Source organism: Thrips palmi, unplaced genomic scaffold, assembly GCF_012932325.1.
Source record: "Thrips palmi isolate BJ-2018 unplaced genomic scaffold, TpBJ-2018v1 HiC_scaffold_11, whole genome shotgun sequence".
NCBI lineage: Eukaryota > Metazoa > Arthropoda > Insecta > Thysanoptera > Thripidae > Thrips > Thrips palmi.
The window spans coordinates 209,391-233,615 of record NW_023144622.1 but is presented as its reverse complement, the minus strand read 5'-3'; the positions used below and the strand labels follow the sequence as shown (position 1 = coordinate 233,615).

Sequence of the window (24,225 nt, the reverse complement as noted above, 5' to 3'; positions counted from 1 at the left end):
TCCCGACGAGCCACCTGAAGACGAGCCGAGCGGAGCCACGGTCGAGCCAAGCCGGGGCATGCTGCGGAGCGGGAGTGAAGAGTGTTTGTTGTGAATACCCCTTGCCCCCCAGTCCCCAGTGAATAGCAGAAAGTGTCAAAATGGCGGATCTGGAGGCCGTGCTCGCGGACGTGAGCTACTTGATGGCCATGGAGAAGAGCAAATGCACTCCAGCCGCCAGAGCCAGCAAGAAGATCATTCTCCCCGATCCGAGGTGAGTGTGGAGGCCAATGTCTCCACCCTCCAAAGTGGAACCTTCCCTTCCCTTCCCTAACCCTAACCCCACTGCTGACTGCTTCGCCAGCCGCCTTGCAGTGCAGGCGAGCCAAGGCAGCCAAGGCTGAAGGGGCGGACTGGCGGACTCGACCCCCGAGCTGTCACGGCCCAAATCCCCTCGACAGGACTTTCTGATGGCACACCACATGATTGTGCACTTCTGGGTAAAGAGGTTTGCCAACTGGAATGGGCCCCTCACAGGCATTGGGCCAGTGTTTCTGTCTGGGACAAGGCATTCAGAGTCTGTGACAAGTGCACTAACTTGGTTATGGCACCACAAACATTCATTTGTTGTGTAATGTGTTGAGTTGAAAAGCCTTTTTTATGTCATGTGACAGTAACCAAATTGAGTTCTGAAGAGAGAACCCGGCACAGTGTCAACTGTAAAATTCATGGGTACTTGCCGTAACAATAAATTTCTGTCGGTCTTATCTGCTCAGGGAACGGACCGCTGGTTAAAACCTGTCAAAGTTTCTTAAACAAGCTGAAGTTGCACTACATTTTTATTTTTTATGAGGACCGTGTAGTGATGGTTATAGCGCCCACATCATAAATTATTCAGTGTCTCTTAGTTTGAGTGGTCTGAGGGCCCTTCCTTACTATGGCAGTAACTTTCTTATTTGACCTGAAAATTTACCTTCCATCCATAGAACACGTGAGACCTTTTTTAGGGACTTGCATGCCATGTGCAGTAATTTCTTAACATTCACATTGTGTCACTATTAATTTTGTTAAAACAAAATTCCTCTAAATGGAAAAAAGTATTTGATGGCAAATTGAAGAGTATACCAAACTCCGAGCACATGTCACTCCCTCGTTGGTCGAGTTTGCGCGACACGATTGGACGCGGCGGCGCGGCCACTTTTCCTGTTTCCGCGTCGTTGTCGTTGCGTCGCGACGTCTTGTTAAGCCGTCGCCTGAGGCCGCCCGCCGCCGCCGACTGATTCCGAGAGTCGTTTTCGTCGCTCTGCCTCCTTCGCACTGACAGGGCGTCTCGTATGGTTGCGAGAGAGACAGAGCGACGAAAACGACTCTCGGAATCAGTCTGCTGTAGGAGCGGCGACGGCGCGACGTAGCGCCTGTGGACGGCGGGGTAGGCAATCGTGCGGACACAGCGCGCGGCAGTGCTGCAGGGTTGCCTACCCGCCCTTCGTAAGGGGCTCCCCGGCGGAGCGGCAGGCCACAGGCAGGCCACAGGCAGGCCAAAGGCAGGCCAAAGGCAGGCCAAAGGCAGGCCAAAGGCAGGCCAAAGGCAGGCCAAAGGCAGGCCAAAGGCAGGCCAAAGGCAGGCCAAAGGCAGGCCAAAGGCAGGCCAAAGGCAGGCCAAAGGCAGGCCAAAGGCAGGCCAAAGGCAGGCCAAAGGCAGGCCAAAAGGCAGGCCAAAGGCAGGCCAAAGGCAGGCCAAAGGCAGGCCAAAGGCAGGCCAAAGGCAGGCCAAAGGCAGGCCAAAGGCAGGCCAAAGGCAGGCCAAAGGCAGGCCAAAGGCAGGCCAAAGGCAGGCCAAAGGCAGGCCAAAGGCAAGGCCAAAGGCAGGCCAAAGGCAGGCCAAAGGCAGGCCAAAGGCAGGCCAAAGGCAGGCCAAAGGCAGGCCAAAGGCAGGCCAAAGGCAGGCCAAAGGCAGGCCAAAGGCAGGCCAAAGGCAGGCCAAAGGCAGGCCAAAGGCAGGCCAAAGGCAGGCCAAAGGCAGGCCAAAGGCAGGCCAAAGGCAGGCCAAAGGCAGGCCAAAGGCAGGCCAAAGGCAGGCCAAAGGCAGGCCAAAGGCAGGCCAAAGGCAGGCCAAAGGCAGGCCAAAGGCAGGCCAAAGGCAGGCCAAAGGCAGGCCAAAGGCAGGCCAAAGGCAGGCCAAAGGCAGGCCAAAGGCAGGCCAAAGGCAGGCCAAAGGCAGGCCAAAGGCAGGCCAAAGGCAGGCCAAAGGCAGGCCAAAGGCAGGCCAAAGGCAATGAAACGAACGAGTTTGCGACAAGGCGCCACGCCACGCCACGCCGCGCCGCGCAGCCTCCGCGACGCTGCGACGCTGCGGCCATGGGGCTCTCGAGACGCTGAGCGAATTGACCGGCAGTGGACTGATTCCGAGAGTCTGTTTTCGTCGCTCTGTCTCTCTCGCACCTTGCGGGACGCCCCAGGAGCGCGAGAGAGACAGCGACAAAAGTGACTCTTGGAATGAGTCTGCGGGCCAGCAGCCCGGCCGAGAGCCCGGCACTGGCCGAGGCAGCAAAGGCCCTGGCCAAGCACATCCAGCCGCAGCCCCGCGCCGTGCCGCCGTTCTCCAACGCGCGCGTTATTTTTAGCCCTCGCGTCAGAACGTCCAACGTCCCGGGGCACGCAAATGTTTTCCCATAAACGTTGGTACGCCGCCACGTTGCCGGCCAAAATATTTTGCAAACGCGCGTTTATTCTTATTTCCCGCTGCCCTGCGCGTTTCCCCGTTGCGTGCTGCGCACTGGTGACCCCCGTCTGTATGCTGCGGCAGTGCGGGCCCCACAGTGGGCCAGAAGGCCGGTGGAGGCGGTCAAAATCCCGGACGCGTTTTGAGCTACAGAGTCGCTAAACAGGACTCGAACCGAACGTGAGACCCCACCAATGGATTGCTCTCCGAACGAGGAATCCATTGGTGGAGTCACACGCTCGGTTCGAGTTCCATTTAGCGACTCTGGTGCTCAAAACGCGTCTAGAGTTTTGGTCGCCTCCACCGGCCTTCTGGCCCACTGTGCGCCCCGTGGGCTTGCCTGTGGGTGCGACAGGGACTGAGCGATGCAGCCACTGTTCGGAGTCGGCCCCCCGCAGGGTTGCACCGTGAGCAAGTTTTGGATGCTGAGCGGCGAATGACTCACTAACTCCAGGCAAGTGGTGGATTTCGCTACAGCCGGCCAGGCCCGGCCAGGCCCGGCCAGGCCAGTGCAGTGCAGGGGCCCGGGCAGTAAGCAAACGTGTGTAGCGACGGCTAAGTCGTCACTAAGGGCTGCTTTAAGGGCCCCGCCGGGCCGAAGGGCGCCCAGGGCTCCGGGGATCGTATAAAGCCAGGCCACCATTATGGCCGCCTTGCTTCAGCCTTGCTCCGGCCTTGCTGCTACATTGTCCGCACACGCACCCCTTGCCCCCCCCCCTCTTTTTCGCCTACCCCTTTTCCAGAATCGAAGGCGGCTGCATTGATACAGTGTGCTTCTGTCATGCAAATGGACGCGGGCCGGAAGGTTGTGTGTGTGTTTGTGTGGGGTTGTGTGTGTGTGTCGCGCGTGTATGTGCTTGTGTGTTGGTATGTGTGCGCGCGTCTGTGTGTGTGCTGCTGCCGCTGCCGCCGCGACCCCTGCCGCCCCTGCCCCTGACCGGCGGTGTGGATAGGCGCCGGTAAAACGCGCGAGACGCGAGATTTGCGGACTCTTGGCGCGCGGTAGTCGATTTGCGGTGGAGCGGGGGAGGGGAGGGGAGGGGAGGGGGAGCCATTGCGCCGTGTAATGACTCCGCTCTTGGACCGCGGCTCTGCCTCTCTCGCGGCCCCCATGAGTGCGAGAGAGAGAGGGCGACGCGAGGCGCTGCGTTCGGATTCAGCCTGCGGACTGATTCCGAGAGTCGTTTTCGTCGCTCTGTCTCTCTCGGTACTTCCCACGAGTGCGAGAGAGACAGAGCGACGAAAACGACTCCCGGAATGAGTCCACTGCTGCGCGCTGCGCCCCCTTCGCCCCCTTTTCCCATCTCGCCACCCCAAGCGGACAAGCCGGCCGGACCAGCAGACCGATTCCGAGAGTCGCTTTCGTGGCTCTATCTCTCTCGCACCAGCACGGCACGGCCCGTGAGTGCGAGAGAGACAGAGCGACGAAAGCGACTCTCGGAATCGGTCTGCAGGCACCCCCTCCTTCCCCCTCCCCCCCGCCTGCACCTCATCTCTCGCGTCCCTTTGTTTTTGACCTAAGCCCCTTTCGGTACACTGCTAGTTTCTGTTTCACAGTGCCGTGTCTGTTTTGCTTGTTTCAGCGTCAAGAGCGTGATGCACAAGAGCATGCTCCGGAACGGGGAGGTCGCCTTCGACAAAATTTTCAATCAAATATTAGGTAAGTGCGCACTGTGGCTGGACTTTCACTAGTGAACACGCTCAGACTCTTAAGGTACTGAGTTTTTGTCGATGGTGCAATCACATTGGATGTTTTGGGGATTCCGCAAGATTTTAACCGATATTCCGCCCTTAGCTAGTTTTTGGCTTTTTTTGGGGCAAGATTTCAGATTTCTCAGAGATTTCTAGCGCCAAGGGGACACAAGATTTCCAGAGTGGTTGCCCCACGTTTGCGCGCATTAATAAGCGTATTGACATTTTTGTTTGTTCTACAAACAATATTATCAATTTCGTCTTGGAAAAATTCCCAACAAAATTCTGAATATGGAAAACATGTAGATTGAAGGATGAGAGTGAATGACGCCAAAACTGTTCCTTCTTTTTGGCCTTTTGCCTGTCATTTTTGGAGGCGTGGCAATTCTTGTTCTTGCCTTTTCCACTCTCCTCGATTTTTTTTATTTTCTTTTTCGTTTTGTGAGACGTGGCAATTTTTTTCCTTGCCTCTTTTCTGGGAGCGCATGGCGCGAGGGGTGACCCACTGTAAAATTTTGTGTACAATGATTGTGTCAATGTGCAAGAATGTGCAAGATTTCTGGCATGTTTGCCATACATGTTGTCTACCTACAGGCGTTTTTGCCTCATGAATGTGGAATGTGGTCAATTTTTGTACAATGAATGTGAGAAGCTGTTCCCCCCATAGCATGGCGGCGGCTGCGGCGGACCACGCGAAGCGGCTGCGCGGCCGGGGCGCACAATATTGTCTTTGATTGTTTATGGCCGGGCCTGGGCGGGCCTGGGGCAGCGCTCCACACCCGGGGGCTCGGGGCCGCCAGGCCTAGGCTAGGCCGGCCCGGGCCAGGCTGCCGTGCGAAGTGCACACGGCACACGCGCTGTTCGCTGTTTGCCCAAGTGTGTCCACGACCTGAAGGACTCGGTTGCGTGTGCGGTCTCCGTGGTGGGGCTCCTCGGCCGTGGCGTCTGAAAGGGTTGGCCCCGCCCGGGGGTGATCTTGGCCGACAGCCCGCGAAATGGTTCCGGTGTCGTCCCTCCTCCGTTTACGTTGGCTCCTCCGAGATAATGTATCTGCAAGTCGGCGGGGCGCGTCCACTCTGCGCTGCACACTCATGCCGAGAGCCGTTCGTTTTCGTCGCCCTGTCCCTCCGGGGACGCCGCCGGAGTGCGAGAGAGACGGAGCGACGAAAACGACTCTCGGAATCAGTCTGCTGGTTGAGGCGGCAGCGCGGAAAAGGCATTGGTCGCGCTCCTCCCTGCGGTGCTGCGGTACCCTTGGCGCGCCTCGGCGGTACCCTGCAGGCAGATTATCCCTGCGGTCTTGCCGCGCCGCCGCGGCTCGTTCCGAACGCCGTTTTCGTCGCCCTCTTTCTCTTTGTCTCCCCCGCACCCGCGCGGGGCGCGAGAGAGACAGAGCGACCGTGTTCGGAGCGAGCTCGCTGGCGCTGCGGTCGTCCCGGACTCTGGTCCCGCCGCTGCGGCCGTCGCGGACCGTCCCGGAGACCGTCCCGGAGACCGTCCCGGAGACCGTCCCGGAGACCGTCCCGGAGACCGTCCCGGAGACCGTCCCGGAGACCGTCCCGGAGACCGTCCCGGAGACCGTCCCGGAGACCGTCCCGGAGACCGTCCCGGAGACCGTCCCGGAGACCGTCCCGGAGACCGTCCCGGCGCGCGGGGCGCACGCGAGCTTCTTTTCGTTGTCGGTTCCTCGTTTTCAGGAATGAGGGGAAGTCGTCACCGCGGGCGTAGCGCGGCGTAGCGCCGCAGCAGACTGATTCCGAGAGTCGTTTTCGTCGCTCTGTCTCTCTCGCGGTCATGGAGCGTCCCCTGTTGGTGCGAGAGAGGCAGAGCGACGGAAACGACTCTCGGAATCAGTCTGCTGCGCTAAACGTTCCCCGTCGCTGTTTTTCATCCCGCGTACCGCATGATGCCTTCGCGGCCGCGCCACGCCGTGCCTCCACACTTTTTTGCCGGCTTCCAATGGCCTGCCGCGGCGCGCTGCGCGTTTGGGCCGCCTGGACGGCCGGTCTAAATCGAGGCTGCTCTGCGCACACTGGCACTTGCGCGCCGCCGCGCTCTCGCCGGCGGCCGCGGGCTGCCGAGAGCTGTCTCTCTCGCACTCACGGGGCGTCCCGCGTAGGTGCGAGAGAGACGGAGTGACGAAATGGACTCTCGGAATCAGTCTGCTGGCCCCGTGGGCTGGCCGGCCGGGCGCTCTAATTCCAACCTTGCCCCAACCTCGGCCAACCGCCCCGCCGTTGTGCGCTGCGCAGCGGGGCGGGTCTTTGGCTGCAGCGCGTTATCGGCCACACTGCTAAAGGCTGGAGGCCCCGAAGGCCTGCGTCACGTCGCGCCTTTCGTGGATTGTGCACGGCTCGATATTGGGAGTAGTGCGTGCGAATAATGTGGCGATGGTGCGGATGCATGACTTCGCCGTGCCGTGTCCTGGCGTGCCTTGCCACGCCTCGCCCTGCCGCGCCGTGCCGGGTCGCCGCTACACCTGCCTACTAATATGCATCGCGAGGCGTGCCATTGCCCGGCACGCTGATTCCGAGACTCGTTTTCGTCGCTCTGCCTCTCTCGCGCCCATGCGGGACGCCCCGTGAGTGCGAGAGAGACAGAGCGACGAGTCTCGGAATCAGTCTGCAGGCAGCGGCGCGGCGGCCGCCAAGAATGGCGCGGGAAGCCTCGCCTCGCCTCGCGAAATCTGCCGCCCCATCCCCGCCCCGCCCGGCTCGCTGGCTCGCTGCTCGCGCCCCTCCTCCGTGATCCCTTCCTTCGCGCTCAAATCCTTTCTCTCGCCCTTTTCCCCGCCCCCTCCCCCTTTGCCGGTTTTCCTCCATCCCACTGACCGCCGAGTTTCCGTTTTGGTCCCCGACCCTATTTTGAAGTGGCGGTGGCGCACGGCACGGCGTGGGGCGGCGGCGGTCACCGGACGACGCGCGCGGGGTGGGCGGCGCGGCGGCACCCGTGTGGGCGTGCGTTGTGCGTGTGCTCCTCCTCCACTGTGCAAGAGCATTTAGCGTGCATTCTCGCTGTGGTGGTGGCGGCGGTGGTGCTCGTGCTGGTGGCGGTGGTGCCGTGCTGGTGGCGGTGGTGCTCGTGGTGGTGGCGGTGGTGCCGTTGTGGCGGTGGTGCCCCGACTGGCGGCGGTGGTGCTCGTGAGTGGGGGGTGGTGCTCGTGGTGGCGGCGGTGCGGCTGGTGCGGTGCCCGTGACTGGTGGCGGTGGTGCTCGTGTGGCGGCGGTGGTGCCCGTCGTGGCGTGGTGTCGTGGCGGTGGTGCTCGTGGTGGCGGCGGTGGTGCTCGTGCTGGTGGCGGTGGTGCCCGTACTGGTGGCGGTGGTGCTCGTGGTGGCGGCGGTGGTGCTCGTGCGGTGGCGGTGGTGCTCGTGCTGGTGGCGGTGGTGCTCGTGGTGGCGGCGGTGGTGCCTTTGACCCTGCCGCCACCACGGCCACCACCACGCCGCCACGCCGCGGTCCGTGACGCCTTGGCGCGCGCCTTGCGCTGCCTCGCCTGTTCCAGACCCCACAACCCGCCCGCCCCGCCTGGCTGCGCCCCGCCCCGCCCCGCCCCGCCCCCGCCCGCCCGCCCGCCCCGCCCCCGCCCCGGCTCGGCCCGGACCGGCAGGGCATATCGATTGGCAAGGCGAGGCAAAGCCCAGCGTGGCGTGGCAAGCCTGGCGGGCCACAGCGCCACAGGGCGTACGCGACACAGGGTCACCACCCTCCAAAAGCGTGGCTCGGCCTAAGGCCCTCCCCCCGCTAGGGCCGCTAGGGCCGCCAGGACCGCTTGGGTCCTGCAAGGGTGCACCGCGCTGCCGCCGCGCCGCGGTCCTCCGCGTTTCTCCTCCAAAGCTTCGTCCGTTTCACTAATTGGCGTGGAGTCGCTGTCTCTCTCGCACCTCCGCGGGACGCCGCGAGAGAGCGAGAGAGAACGAGCGACGACAGCGACAGGGCCGGTCGGGCTTCCTGTCCCGACTTATCATCCCGCCTTCCCTCACAACGTGTTGTGTCTGCAGAAGGATTCCGAGCCCTGCTCGCGCCAGTCTGTCTCTCTCGCACTCAGGGGGCGTTCCATAAGGGTGCAAGAGGCACAGACCGTCGCACAGTGGGCCAGAAACCGGCGGAGGCGGCCAAAACTCTAGACGCGTTTTGAGCTCCAGAGTCGCTAAGTGGGACTCGAACCGACCGTGTGACCCCATCAATGGATTGCTCTCCGGACGAGGAATCCATTGGTGGGGTCACACGTTCGGTCCGAGTCCTGTTAGCGACTCGGGAGCTCAAAATGCGTCTAGAATTTTGGCCGCCTCCGCCGGTTTCTGGCCCACTGTGAGTCGAGAGCAGTCCCGGAATCAGCCTGCTGAGGCGATCGGCCTGCAGAAACTCGATTACTCGATCGCGATATCGGGTAGCCGGCATCGGTCGGAATGTCGGGGCGCAGTGGATTTGCCAGAAGACCGGTGGAGGCGGCTAACACTCCAGACGCGTTTTGAGCTCCAGAGTCGCTAAGTGAGACTCGAACCGAACGCGTGACCCCATCAATCGATTGCTCTCCGAACGAGCAATCCATTGGTGGGGTCACACGTTCGGTTTGTGTCCCATTTCGCGACTCTGGAGCTCGAAACGCGTCTAGAATTTTGGGCGCCTCCACTGTGCGGTGCAGCCCCACCCGCTGTCCTGGAGTCACATGTCTAGCACGCGTCGAGCTTCGATAGGGACTTGACTTGTTTCCGGAGTCCGACGAGCGGCGGCGGAGGTCGATGTCGCAGAAAGGATAAGGGATCGGAATTTTGGAACCTTTCCGGTTTTTGGGCTGCAAGGGTCCCCGGCGGGAGCGTCGTTAGGTCGTTATCTTTTTGCCCCTCCACTACCTACTGGGGCTCCGAAAGCGTGGGAGGGGGGATGATTGTTTGGTTTACCGACATGAGTCCAGCAGGACTCAGTTAAAATCAAACGAAAACATTAGTAAAACTACATCGTAGTATGATAATGTGTTTTCAAAGCGTTTAATCAGTTGACGCTTGACATCAAGCGCATAACAGACTCCTCCGCTTCCCCCCCCCCCCTCTGTCTAAATGCACTCTCTAAATGTTGTACAGTGAAGATTCTCCATATTATTGTGAAAATGTTCCATAGTGCAGCTGAAAGAGAATTCACTTGTAGATATTTTGACGAATTCCGTTGGTATCGGTCGGTTGGTATTACGGAGAAAATCTCTGGTGCAGCCTTTCACCGTAAGACATTTAGAGTGCATGGAGAAAATTACTGACCATACTCCAAGTTAAGCCATGCGGAACTCTGTGTTTGACTGAAGTTACGGTGTAGTTACCAGTGACGTGCTCGATTTAAATGTATCGAAACCCTTTCGAATTTACCTGAAACCCTTGTCCGGATTTAGATGGCGGTTCGTGCCCCGCTTTGGTGCTGTTCCGGCCTGGGCGACGCCGGGCCGCGGCGCCCCTAGGGCTGGGCTAGTCAACGGCGTAGCTACCCTTCAGAGCGCGCCCCCGCCCGCCCGCCCCGCCCCGCCCGCCCCGTGCCCCGGCCCCCGCCCGCCCCCCGTAGGGCTGGGCTAGCCATCGGCGTAGCAACCCTCCAGAGCGCGCCCCGCCCCGCCCCGCCCCGCCCCGCCCCGCCCCGCCCCGTCTCCCCCGTAGGGCTGGGCTAGCCATCGGCGTAGCAACCCTCCAGAGCGCGCCCCGCTCCGTCTCGCCCGCGCAGCTCGCGCTTCCCGGCCGTTAGAATCGATTTATTTTTATCTTTTGTTCTATATGGGACGCGGCACGCGTTTTGGCGCGACGCTCTCTCTGGGTCCGAATCCATAAAAATAGTTGCCTCTACGTCATCGCTGCCATCGCTGCCTCTACTTGCCGCGCCCCCGTTACACCTTTACACCGGCATGACATGCGATGCGGGCTGCCGATGCTCGCCGCAGACCGATTCCGAGAGTCGTTTTCGTCGCTCTGTCTCTGTCGCACTCACGGGGCCGGTGTGCAAGAGAGAGACTCTCGGAATCGGTCTGCTGCTCGCGCGGACACGGCGGACACGGCACCGGGGGACGCTTGTCGGCCAGCACCGAGCCAGCCCGGCCCGTTCATTCACCGTACACTGGCAAAAAAAAACAGCTGCGAAACAGAACGGGGAAAAAATGCGAAAAGTGGGTGAAATGCACACCGCGCGATCGTGCGTAGCTCTCCGGCTATTCTAAGACGGCGATTGGACTAGGCAATTTATTGAGGGGGTGGGAGGCAGCCGGGTCGTCTCCTCTTACCTCAGGTAGCTCGAGCTATCGCGCGCAACCCCCCGCCCCTCCCTGTGACCCGCTCTCCGCCGCTCTCCGCCGCTCTCCGCCTCTCTCCGCCTCTCTCCGCCGCTCTCCGCCTCTCTCCGCCTCTCTCCGCCTCTCTCCGCCTCTCTCCGCCGCTCTCCGCCTCTCTCCGCCGCTCTCCGCCGCTCTCCGCCTCTCTCCGCCTCTCTCCGCCTCTCTCCGCCTCTCTCCGCCTCTCTCCGCCTCTCTCCGCCTCTCTCCGCCGCTCTCCGCCGCTCTCCGCCGCTCTCCGCCTCTCTCCGCCTCTCTCCGCCTCTCTCCGCCTCTCTCCGCCTCTCTCCGCCGCTCTCCGCCTCTCTCCGCCTCTCTCCGCCGCTCTCCGCCTCTCTCCGCTCTCTCCGCCCTCTCCGCTCTCTCCCCCTCTCTCCGCCGCTCTCCGCCTCTCTCCGCCTCTCCGTCCGCCGCTCTCCGCCTCTCTCCGCCGCTCTCCGCCTCTCCGCCTCTCTCCGCCGCTCTCTCCGCCTCTCCGCCGCTCTCGCGCTCTCGATGCTTGTTTGTTTTCCTCGCTATAGTTGGTGCTGAGAGTAAACACGTGGTCGGCTGGCCGCGCTGGCCGGGCGCGCGGGGCTGCAGTAGGCCAGGCGAGCCAGGCCGTCGGCCAGGCCGGTCCTCGGAAGGGAAGGGTGTAGGTCCGTCCGTCGCCTGCCGCGTCGGCTCGGTGCTATGCCGTCTCCCTCGCACTCATGGGGCGTCCCAGGAGGTGCGAGAGAGACAGCGCGACGAAAACGACTCTCGGAATGAGTCCGCTGCCCGTGGCGCTGCCTGTGGCGCTACACTGTGGACGTCACTCCCGACTCCGAGGCCTGCATTCGCCAGATACTGTCCATCTCCACTGTTTTTTGGCCCCGGTTTAAAAAGACGCGGCGGGCACTCGCCGGTATCTCCTGGCCGGCCGGCTGCCTCGTCGCTCTGTCTTTGTCGCACTGCCAGGGCTCTCCGTTAGAGTGCGAGAGAGACAGAGCGACCAGGCGCTCCTCGGAATCTCACGGCAGACTCGACACGCTTTTAAAAACGGGGGCCGAAAAAAGGCCTTGCGCAATCGGGATGTGCTCTCGGCGTGTGATTCGGCCTTGACGTCGTCGTCTGGCTCTGGACTGTGTCAGCGCCGCCAGCCCGCCAGTGCGGCCCCCCGGTGCTCGCCAAGCTCGCCCACGTGGCCCCTATCTCTCTCTCTCTCTCTCTCTCTCTCTCTCTCTCTCTCCTCCCCTCTCCCACTCGCCTCTTCTCTCTCTCTCTCTCTCTAATGCGTCTTTGATGGTCTCGGACTGTCTTCCGTGCGGCCGACCGCCGTGCCCTGCTGCGCGATTTCGAACAGTGCTTCGTCGCTCTGTCTCGCTCGCACCTCTACGGGGCGCCCCATGAGTGCGAGAGAGACGGGGCGAGGAAAAGAGCTGCTCGGAATGAGCCTGCCGGCCGGGCAGCCTGGAGGACTGCCCCCTGCAGACTGATTCCGAGAGTCGTTTTCGTCGCTGTCTCTCTCGCACCCCTACGGGACGCTCCATGAGTACGAGAGGGACAGCGACGAAGCGATCCCTGCGGGCCCTGCGGGTGGCGTGGTGGACGGTGGCGTCTCCGGGTCGGCCTCCCTCGGCCCCCCTCGCCCCCCCCCCCTCGGCCCCCCTCGGCCTCCCTTGGCCCCCTTGGCGCCCCCCTCGGCCCCCCTCGGCCCCTCGGCCCCCCTCGGCCCCCCTCGGCCCCCCTGGCCCCCTGGCCCCCCTCGGCCCCCCTCGGCCCCCTCGGCCCCCTCGGCCTCCCCTCGGCCCCCCTCGGCCCCCTCGGCCCCCTCGGCCCCCCTCGGCCCCCCTCGGCCCCCCTCGGCCCCCCTCGGCCCCCCTCGGCCCCCCTCGGCCCCCCTCGGCCCCCCTCGGCCCCCCTGGCCCCCCTCGGCCCCCCTCGGCCCCCCTCGGCCCCCCTCGGCCCCCCTCGGCCCCCCTCGGCCCCCCTCGGCCCCCCTCGGCCCCCCTCGGCCCCCCTCGGCCCCCCTCGGCCCCCCTCGGCCCCCCTCGGCCCCCCTCGGCCCCCCTCGGCCCCCCTTGGCCCCCCTCGGCCCCCCTCGGCCCCCCTGGCCCCCCTGGCCCCCTGGCCCCCCTCGGCCCCCCTCGGCCCCCCTCGGCCCCTTGAGCGGCGGCCCTATGCTCCTGGCCCCGCTACGCCTCGGCTTGGCTACGCCTTGGCTACGCCTCGGCTTGGCCACGGCTTGGCCGGGCGCTCCTTCGCTCGGACCTCCTTCTCCTTCTCCTTCTATTTCGGTATTTCGCGAGATAAACTTTATGATTATGCGCGCTGGCTGTGATGGAGCCGGGCGGAGCTGGCCGGGGATGCTAAGGGAGATGAGTGGGGGTGTTCTTGGGCCTAAGGGCGGGGCGGGGTGGGTGGGGTGGGCGGGGCGGGGACGAGGCGTTCCCTTTCATGCCACCGCCGTGCACCTCTCTTCCGAGGGAAAAAGTCCGTGGTGGAGGCGGGGGCGGAGTGGCTTTTCGTTGACTATGTCTCCCATGTCCGGCGGGAACACAAGCCGCGCGTGTATGAGGAAAACGGGGGGTAAAAAAATGGCGAGGAGGGACCAGGGACCTGGCAGCAGAGGCCTCAGCAGAGGCCGGGCAGGTCAACTCGCCCTGCCTCGCCTTCTCACTTTGTAGCCCCGGCCTCGCCCCGGCTCCCGTCCCGCCTCAGACATGCTGAGTAGAGAGTAGAGCCCCTGCCGCCCTTGCTGTGTTTACTCCTTGCAACCAGGGGGTTCTCGGTTCTCCCCATACCCCCTTTGCCCCCTGCTTCCTACCTCGTCTCCCCTCCCCTCTGCCCCTTGCCCCTCCCTTCCTCTCGGCGCCTGGGTGCGCCTTGCCCTCAAAACTCAGGCGCGCTTTCGGGAAGGCTAGGATAGGAGGGATAACGCCCCACGCCCCACGCCCGTGCAGCTGCTGCCGCTGCCACGGCTGCCTGTCTGCACCCCTCCCCTCTCCCCCCCCTCTCTTCCTCTTCCCCTCACTCTCTCCCTCCGTCGAATCTCAGTATGAATCCTCAAGCTCGCCCCAGCATCCCCATCTCGCCGCCGGACCGCGTGTCCTGCCGTGCCCCTGCGAGTGGAGCCCCTGCGAACCGACGATAGGCAACCCGCCGAACAGCAGTGCGCTGCAATGGGATTGTTGCCTATGCCGCACGGCGGCCAGGGGGGCGTGCCTTCGGCTTCACCTTCGGCTTTGGCTTTGCAGCGTTTGCAGGCTGCACACTAAATCTTGACGCACTTACCGTACGTCAGTTACGCATGTGCAGCATACTGCGTAACGTGCGTACAGAAGGTGCATAAGGATTTGGTGTGCGGCTGCGGGCGCGGCGCGGGGCAGCAGTAGAGAGTACAGCGCTTAACACACATGGCACGTGGTATAAATAATTTGTTGCGCGTGGCTGGCAATGGGAGGGGCAAATATGTTTTGGTTTTCTTTTTCTTTATTTTTGGGCCGCTGCTCTGCGCCGCCGCGTCTTCCGTTTATCGTCCTCCCGCCCGTTGCTTTACGTTGGTCTCTTGTTTGTTCCAGGTTATCTGCTTTTCAAAGACTTCTGTGAGAATGTTGCAGAGGAACCTATACCGCAGTTACGCTTTTATGAGGAGGTTTGTTGAGAAACTGGCTTATTGCAGACTTCAATGTTTGTTTGATCGTTGGTTAATTTTCATTTGTTGACAAAAAAAATTAATGTTTCTTCTGTTTTTTTTTTCTATAACCAGATTAAGGCTTATGAGAAGCTGGAGACTGCGGAAGAACGCCGAACCGCAGCTCGTATAATATATGATAATTTTATTATGAAAGAACTCCTAGCACATTCACATGTAAGCACTTTTTGTTTGGTTATTTTTTTAAATGTATAATGGCAGCAAGAGAAATTAATCTATGTTATTGATATGGCCTGTTTCAGGACTACTCAAAACAAGCAGTTATGCATGTACAAAAACATTTAACAAAAAATGAAGTCCCACCTAATTTATTTGAAGTAAGTTTTCCTTACATCTAAAGATTTTCCCCCAAAAAATGTTTGTTTTTTCTTTTTACTAACTTATCTGAAAATATTATTGTCTCTTTCAGCCTTATATAGAAGAGATTTTTAATCATCTGCGAGGAGAGCCATTCCGCAAATTTTTAGAGAGGTATGTCCAATTCCAATGTTCTAAGGTCAGGTCTGAAATTTGAATTTAATGTGGTGATTTAAATGGTTTTCTTGTTTGCAGTGACAAATATACAAGGTTTTGTCAGTGGAAAAATGTTGAGAAAGGAATCAATTTGACAATGAATGACTTCAGTGTCCACCGAATTATTGGACGAGGTGGATTTGGTGAAGTCTATGGTTGCCGCAAAGCAGATACGGGAAAAATGTATGCAATGAAATGCTTGGATAAGAAGCGGATTAAAATGAAACAGGGCGAAACTCTTGCACTGAATGAACGGGTCATGCTCATTCTCGTCAGCACAGGGGTACTTTCCTACTTTATGTGATGAATTGTTTTTCGTTGGAAGTTCTACTTTAAAATGTATTGTTTCTAATATTATCTATCTTGTGCAGGTTGATTGCCCATTTATTGTGTGTATGACTTATGCCTTCCAAACACCAGATAAGCTTTGTTTTATATTAGACCTCATGAATGGAGGAGATTTACACTATCATCTTTCTCAACATGGAGTTTTCAATGAACCTGAAATGAAGTTCTATGCTGCTGAGGTCATATTAGGTATGTATATTATCCTGCTGCATCACACAAAGTGCATTAAATTTCAGGAGTAAGGTAATTAAACATCCAATCCTGTTTGTCCACTAGGTTTGGAACATATGCATCGGCGTCATATTGTGTATCGTGACCTCAAACCAGCAAACATATTGCTGGATGAACACGGTCATATTAGAATATCAGATCTAGGTTTAGCTTGTGACTTCACAAAGAAAAAGCCTCATGCCAGTGTGTAAGTTGGTTTTACCTACATTCTTAGTTTTTACGTTAATTTAGATTGACTCTTTTCAATCCCTACTCTGTTAATCCCTTTTAAAACTTGTGTTATATGTTTTGCAATATTCAATATTTTTCAGAGGTACCCATGGTTACATGGCTCCTGAGGTTCTTTCAAAAGGCACTCAATATGATGACAGTGCAGATTGGTTTTCTTTTGGATGCATGTTGTATAAGTTGTTGAAGGGTCATAGCCCCTTCCGGCAGCACAAAACCAAGGACAAACATGAAATAGACCGAATGACTCTAACTATGGTGAGATATCGAAATACTTTACATTGGAGGGCACTATATGTTCAGTAGTGAAACTGTTCTACCACATTCACACATCTACCATTTATTCCAGAATGTGGAATTGCCCGAAACATTTTCAAAAGATCTACGATCTCTTCTTGAAGGATTACTTCAAAGGGACATTGACAAACGTCTAGGGTGCAGAGGAAATGGGTATGGGTACGCTTAATTTTTTTTATCTTCGATTATTTTTTTGGTATTGCTGTATTTGGAAAGTATTCAGTATTTACTTGCCATTCTACTTTTCAGAGCCGACGAAGTCAAAGAACACTCTTTCTTTGCGGGCATGGATTGGCAGCAAGTCTATCTTCAGAAGTATACTCCTCCTCTAATACCTCCTCGAGGGGAAGTAAATGCAGCTGATGCCTTTGACATTGGTTCATTTGATGAGGAGGATACTAAAGGAATTCGGGTAAGCCTGAATCTTATTTAATTTAAATATTTATTTTGTTGTTACTTCTAAATTGTATTTTACATTTACAAAACAGTTGACTGAGGCTGACCAAGGGATATACACACATTTCAATGTGACAATATCTGAAAGGTGGCAAACTGAAGTAGCGGAGACAGTGTTTGAGACTATAAATCAGGAAGCTGACAAGTCAGAGCAAAAGAAGAAAGCCAAACAGAAACCCAAGTTTGACGAAGATGAAAAAGGTTTGTCTTTCTTTAATTTTCACTTTAATACTGTATCATTTTCCAAAATGATTTGTTGGAAGTAACTTTGCAATATTTTCGTCTCATAGAGTCTGATTGTATCCTGCATGGATACATAAAAAAATTGGGAGGTCCTTTTGCATCAGCTTGGCAGACAAGGTATGCCAAACTGTATCCAAATCGTGTGGAACTTCATCCCGAATCGGGATCCACCAAGCCCGAACTTGTTTTTATGGATCAGATCGAGGATGTAAGTGCTGACCTGGTTCATGTCAAAGGCGAGCAATGCATTGTTGTCCGCACAAGAGAAGGCAAAATAGTTCTCACCAATCCTGTAAGTATTCATTCAATGTGTTTTGCCTGGACAGGGCTTTCACTTCATATTATATCTGTTATTGTGAGAAAGTAACTGTTGGTTTCTACTTTTCTCAGGATGAGATTGGGCTGAATGAGTGGGCAATTTCATTGCGATCTGCTCATAAATGTTCCTTGGAACTGCTTGGAAACATGGCAAAGAAAGCTGGGAAAATTTATGGAACAGAGAGAGAAGGTGCAGCCAATAACAAAAACCCAGTCATTTCATCAAGAAACACAAATGGCAATTAGAGGCAAAACCCAAACATCTGTCTTGTGCGCCAATCTGTGATCTGCTTAAGTAAAGTGTACCAGACTGCCGCACTGTCACCTTAGTTGATGAAGCGTACTTCGTTTAGTCGTGTAATCTTCACCTCTTGCAAAGTTCTTTCCAACGAGATATTGGGCAGTGCTACCTGTGTTTTTGTTTGTGTCAAGGATTTTTTTAAAAAATTTTTAGTGACTTGTTTTAATATTTATAGTACCCTGAACTTGTTGAGCATTGTGTGTTTTGAAGCAATTTCACATATTGATGTATAGAAATTATGTGTATTGTGTTTGTGATTTTGAAAATATGTTGATATTTGTTGGTGGGTGCAACTATTTGCACTCTCATGATGTGTGGTATGTTGGGTTATAAAATGCCTTGTTGAGAATGTCTGCATTTGGAACAAGTCATCAATTTCTGCTATAGCAGTTGCACATGTGGAGAGCATACATTGTCTCCTTGTGAAAGCTGATATAGAATACTACTGGATTTATAGATATGCTCCCACGTTCCTGACTGTGCCTTTACTTTTAATTTATTTATTTACCATATTGATGTCGTGCCATTTACCTCTGGCAAAGTGGTTTTACTTGCTTGTTTGTCCCTTTTCATGAAATCAAATAAGGAGTTGTGGAGGTGACAAGCAGTGTTGCCCAGCTATTTTGGAATACCTCGATTCCCTTTGTGACCCTTTAATATCCAATCTGTCCGGTATGCTTTAGAAACTTTAAAACTTACTTGCGGATTTTTTTCATGGCTGTGTCAACTGCCTCTTTGAGTTGTTTCCATTCCAATTAAATTCAAACCTGATAGCAATGATTCCCTGCCATATCATGACATGACTGAAAAATTGATTTTTGTTCAAAATTTTTTTTATAGTGAAACATTTTTGAAAATCAATTTTACCCAAATACCCAGTATGTGCTCTAGCTGGAATCTGTCTCTGGTTATACCACTGCAGCACTCCTGATTGAAGCTTGGCACTTTTAACAAGTGAGAAACAAAAATTTGGCTTCCTTGTTGCTTGTGTGGATCAGTGTACCTCAACTAGAAGGCAACCTTTTATAATAAGGTATTAAACCCCTTGTTTTTAGCCATGTCAGTTATTTAGAGCAGGGTGGAAAAGCCTCTGATTATTCCAATGCCAGTCTTTGACCCAAAACTTATATCTCTACATAATGGTCTCCCAGAATAGATTTGTAGTTAAACTGTTTTTTGGGTTGAATGTGAAGTGCTGCCATGCTTTCAGAAACACTGAAGTGATGTGGAAATAACTGGGGGTTGACATTGGGATGAAGTAATCCGTAGTAAAGCTCTCTAGTTTGAAATAAACTACTGTAACATCCCATTTGATCTGGGAAACAAGCGGCAAACACTTTGGGATTTGAGTGGCCTCTCACACTGTCATGCTTCTGCCCTCACGCGAAATAAAATGCCATAGCTCACAAAAGAAGGAAAATTTAACTTTCGTGCTTTCAAATTCATATCGTGACCTGAACTTTTAATCTACAGTTGCACCTGATAATACTTCTGGTCTTCATTTTCATCTTGGCTGGATTTAGTGCAAATTGTACACATAATTTACTTTTGTAATAAGTTTAATCGGATAATAACAATAAGGCTTGATTTATGTTGGTAACTGGATTTCTTTTAGTGAGGTACTTATAGGATTGTAGATGCAACTCAGTTTTTCAATAGTGAACATTTGTGATGACTTGGTATTGACTGCTGAAATGTAAAGGTGCTTAATTAAATGAAATTTTGGTTGGCGCTGCACTGACTCAGCGACTAGCCATTCTACAAAAATATTTTGGAGGACCAAAAGAGATTCTCATCTTCCGTACAAAGATTTTTAAATCATCAATACATTTTATAGATGTTCCTGCTGTTCTGTCAGCAGGGTGACCTGTGATGGATGCTGACTGTCTTTGCCTTTAGTCTCGTGAGTTGCTTACCTTTTTCTTACTGCTGCTTTTGAATAACTGCATGTAACAGGCCTGTACGTTTTTTTTTCTTCTGAATCAGTTACCCTTTTCCAAAATGTCTTGGGGACTTTGTGTTAAGAAGCCCTTTTACTTCTTTATCCCAACAAAATTTGTAGGTGTGTCCATTTAAATCACATTTTGGTTTGTAATTTTTATTCTTTATGAGATGACCAACATTTGCATGCTTAATTTGAGGCACTTAATTTATTGTTGTTGCATCTCATGTCCCAAAGTGTCTCAATTTGTGTGTGGCAGCTTACCCCCATTTGTCTCTGTTAGTGCAGGCTTTTACATCCAGATAGGGGTGGGTTTGGAAACCACAATTCTGTCGTTTATTTTCTGCTTTGACATTGTGTCCCCTAGTCTCCTGTTGCTTTTTGCAGCTTTGCATGTGGAATTGTATGGCGCCTTTCAGGGAATATTGAGGGCCCTCCCAGAGGGTGCTAACATCCTATTATGCTAAGTATTGTGAGTTTTCACCACCCACCCATTTAAAAAAAGTTAATTAAAATGTTATTGTTATTAATGTTATTATTTTAGTTGTATAATTTTTTATTGATCATAAAGATCGTCATAATTTATGGGGCATTTTAAAATGGGATTACTTTTAGTGTCTGATCCAATTTCACTAGTGAGCCATGTATAGTCTTTGTGTCAGTTGTTATCCAGCCAAGCGGAGGGAGTGAGATTGCATGATGGTTTACCATCTTTCTCCAAGAACCATTACATCACATACATAACTTGTTTAATATGGAACCATATATATAAAATATTTATATATGTATAAATTTGTATATATATATGGTTTCTCACTGAATTAGGGTGCCTTTAGTTTAAAGACTTTTTACTAAGTATAGTAAATTATAACTCAATTCTGCAGTTCTTGAGACATAACATGTTTTGATGCATTTTATATTAAATCAATGAATTTTCTAGAGCCCAGTGGATTTCTACGCAACAATATAGGTTTTAAAAGCAGTTGCTCTGAGTTTGTACCTTGTATATTAATGTTATTTCCCCATGTGTAGCATACCTCTGTGAAATATTCAGAAGAAATCCAGACTACTGCAGTTAAATCTGAATTGACAGTCAATTTTTTAAAAGTTGCCCTCCAAGAAGGGAATTGCCCATCTGATTCACCTCTGAGCAAAAGTCTCTACCTGTTCCTCAGGTACAGCAAAGTGCCACAAACAATTTGTGACAAGTGAGAGTATTGTAGATATTACATAGGTGTGTAGTCCTATACTTGAGATGTACCTGTCCTTATCCCCCACTAATGATTTTGCAGCTACAGTATATTACTTCATTTTTATAACAATGCCATTCTTGATTACATTTCCATTTTAAATTCTAGTGTTAAATTTCTAGTTCTTTAATATTTTATGTTCACCTGTTGAAATGCAATAGCAGTATCAACTGTAGTGCCCAGTGATTGAGGTGCTTTATATCATAAGTATAGTTATGAACTTGCTGAGGTTAACACATCAAATATGCTTGACAGAGAAGGAGGGAAGAATTTACTTCCAATGATTTCATTTCAGGTGAATCTGAACAGTCCATCTGAAGTTTCGTTTGCCTATTTGACTGTGATATTCTGAAGCAAACACGAGATTTTATATCAGTCAGTTAATCAAAAAGTTTAGAGCATGCTCAAATGTTGAGCAGAGATAAGGGAAGAGCTTTTATCAATTTCTGTCCATTTTCTTTCATCTTTTTACCTTTCCTTCTTTTCTTTTCATGTATATTTTAAACTCCTCTTCCCATGTCTGAGTTTGATGAATCATGTGATTATGTTTGGAATTAACTTGCATTTGACTTTATAGAACTGGTGTGACCTAGCATTATGCTCGTTATTTCGTTATATGAAGAAAAATAAGCAGTGGAATGTGGTGCTGCCATGTGTTCACATTGTTTAGAAAGTCGAATAAAAAAATAAAAAAGGTAAACGTGCTAAAAGCTAACTGTTAATAAACTATTCGTTGTGACCAGCCATGGATAGTTGTTTTTAAAATGTTTTTGTAGACAGATGTGTTTGACCTTAAAAATATTGTGGAAGATTGATCTTTCACTTGGATTATAAACTGCAAAAGATAATGAATCTCACTGATGATTTTAATGGTTTCTATGCACATGACAGTAATTGTGAGACTGGTTATATGTCATTAGATGTTACATAAATGTTGCCAAAAGTTGCCAAATGTGGTACTTTTAAGATGTGTGCACACTGTCAAAGAGGTAATTTTCTACTCTTGGGTGAACTGACCAATCAGGCACATAAATTTTCTTTGTTAAACCTGGCACAATTTATCCCCAAGACCATATTTTTTGTTAAAACCTCAAATTCAGCACATTTCTTTTGCCAAACGAAGTCCTAGTCTCTCTTTTCTATTTTGTTTCATTTTTGTGGTTGTACTTAGAAGCTTTATCTTTCTAATTCATGGAACAAATAATTAGCTCAAATCGTTGGCACCATGAGCAACTTGCCTTCCATCTTTGATAGCTAGTTAGTCCTGTTTTCGTTTGATGAATCTCTCCCCGATTGACACACAAGCCTCATATTGTTCTCTTTGTTTTGTATGATGTTTTTGAAGAATTTTGTTAGTGCGACGCTTCTTTCTTATCCAATGCTCTGTTTTCCACCCCATAAACACGCACAAGTTTTCTTATGTTTCGTTTGCTTGTTGTGTTTTAGAAAAATATATATTCGAGTGTTCCCTTTCATAACACACATTTGTTTATCGGTGTGGTTTAAACGGCTGCCGTTGCGTTACAATTTTTGCTTTTCTGTTTTCTAGCTTTTACTTCATTACAGTTACTGAGGTTGTATCAATCTTCTTTCATTTTGCTTTGCATCAAACCATGTTTTTCACTGAAGAAATACATCAAAGCAGGAGCTTGATGAGTTGTGGTGCCATGATGTGTTCTTTACAATGTGACGTATAACTGTATGCCATCCATAACAGCAGAGGAAATTGGATTGAAATGGTTTTTTGTAGTATCATCGTTTGTCATAAAAATGCACCTCATAACACATCAGCATTGTTTTTATGTTAATAATAATAATAATAATAAATGTAATCATAATAATGTGTAAAACTTATCAACCTGGTGTAGCCATATGTTTCTCCATGCTGATATGATTTCATGTCCTAATTATTTGCTTCTTTGTATTATTTTCTAAAGTATTTTGTTCACTTGTGTGTAATAGACATTCTTGCTTTCATTGTGATGATAAAGAATTTTAAAAAAATATATTTCAGGTACCTTACATGGAGTGTGAACAAACAAACCACCCTGAATGAATAAGGAACATTCCTGCTTTGTCTGTAGTTTTGGAGTGGGATGGTGTGAGTTATGTAAATAGCAGTAGTGCTGTGATTCTTGCCATTTGATCCCTGTCTGTTTTTAACTGCAGGTGAATTTTGTAAAGTACTAAATTAGCTCCCTTTAAAGCCAAACATGAAATCCCTTGCTAAGTGAACATTTGTAACATTATGTTTCAATGTGTTTGGGAATATGGTTTGATTAATCTGGATTAATCCCTTATTTTTATTTGTTGAGTTTCTGGTTGAATGAAATGCAGAGTGCATAAAGAAACAAAATTAAGAGGACTATGTTTTTAATTTCAGGCCCACCCTTTCCCTCCCTCCCTCCCTCGCTTTCCAACTTGTACTACTACCTGTCAGAATTCTTATCTTGGTACAAAGAACACAACAATTTTTTTTAGTTTTCTGCGGTATTTGAGTCTGTGACTGAATCCTTTCTGATTTGTTATATGTATGGGGGAACTCGTGCTCTGACTTTCGATGGATTTGTGAATTGAGCTGAGTAGTGCAATGCGTACCCCCTAAATGTCAATGATTTCCCTTTGACATGTTAGCAAAAGTACCTGGTTTCTCTCTCATCTGTGAGGAGTGGCATTCATCTATGAGACGATCAATTCAGCACAAAATGTATTTCACAGGGAAAAGCTGTTTTTCTATACTGTCTCAGATATATATTATACAGCAGTGTACAGATATTTCTAATGACATTTTAATAACCATTCTCAAATTAGCACTGTGATAATTTCATGTCTCCCAACTCGCAAGATGTACCTTCTATTTGTATTTGTTCATCTCTTGTTTCATGGTACCAGATAGGAATATAATTATAAGTGCATAGTTTAAGGGTTTGTGTGAACCATCCTCACCCCACTCCATCCTTCTTGTCACATTTCATTTTTTAAGTCTTGTGTCATTGCATAATGGAGACTTTCATTTAAGGCTGCATGTTTAAACTGTTAACCATAAAACAAACTAACCCTGCTGCTTTGACTTTGCTTTCTCGCTTAAGGCCGTTGAACTTTTTTCCCATAAGTATGTTGCCCAGTCATCAGAACTTCTTTAAACAATGTTTGAATCCTAGTCATGAATATTCGAAAAATCTGGCAATTAAAGAACGTGTTGTGGTCTGTTACACAACTGACCTAGGATCGACTGGTTTGCATCAACTTGTGGTTTGAAGTTCCGAGCCTGGAGAGCTTGTTTGTCTCTACCTGAACTGGCGCTGCCGGCCAGTTTACTAATGTACTTGTGATATATATATAAATATGTATATTTTTATTTAAATATATTTTTTCTTTGGTTCGAGACAGAAAAAGGGTGGGCGATGGGGTGAGTGAGGGCACCTTGTTGCAGTCATGTTTCAATAATAATTTTGCTATTCAGTGCTGCCTGTTTCTTTGTGGTGGCTGATCCCTGCTATGGTAGTCACTCTAGCAAAAGTGCTATGAGGCCAAACAAAAATAATTTCCTACCTCTTCCTTGTTAGGTTTTTTTTTCTTAGTGTAACTGTTAATGAAATTTATACAAATTAAAATGGTTATTGTGTTTAGCATTAATGTGAAATTGACTTTTTAGTTTCCCAGTTCCTTCACTGTTTTTATGGTGCATTCTCCATAGTTACATAGAAAGGGGAAAGAACGGGAAAGTCAG

At 51.8% G+C, this 24,225-nt stretch overlaps 1 protein-coding gene across 2 annotated transcripts; it reads left to right on the top strand.

Moving 5' to 3' along the window:
• The first annotated feature begins 3 nt into the window (after positions 1-3).
• Positions 4-21,195, top strand: LOC117639615 (G protein-coupled receptor kinase 1). 2 transcript variants are annotated; one of them, XM_034375456.1, is made up of 15 exons: positions 4-253; positions 4,285-4,361; positions 14,235-14,308; positions 14,423-14,524; positions 14,611-14,685; positions 14,778-14,839; positions 14,921-15,164; positions 15,253-15,418; positions 15,506-15,647; positions 15,772-15,946; positions 16,038-16,144; positions 16,235-16,397; positions 16,474-16,642; positions 16,732-16,976; positions 17,075-21,195. In XM_034375456.1, exons 1-15 carry the CDS (start codon positions 141-143, stop codon positions 17,246-17,248), a joined length of 2,088 nt encoding a protein of 695 aa, XP_034231347.1. In that variant the 5' UTR covers positions 4-140; the 3' UTR covers positions 17,249-21,195. The 2 variants fall into 2 exon arrangements, with proteins under 2 accessions (XP_034231347.1, XP_034231348.1); XM_034375457.1 differs by having other exon boundaries at positions 141-253; positions 16,038-16,138; positions 17,075-17,248.
• Positions 21,196-24,225: the final 3,030 nt, after the last annotated feature.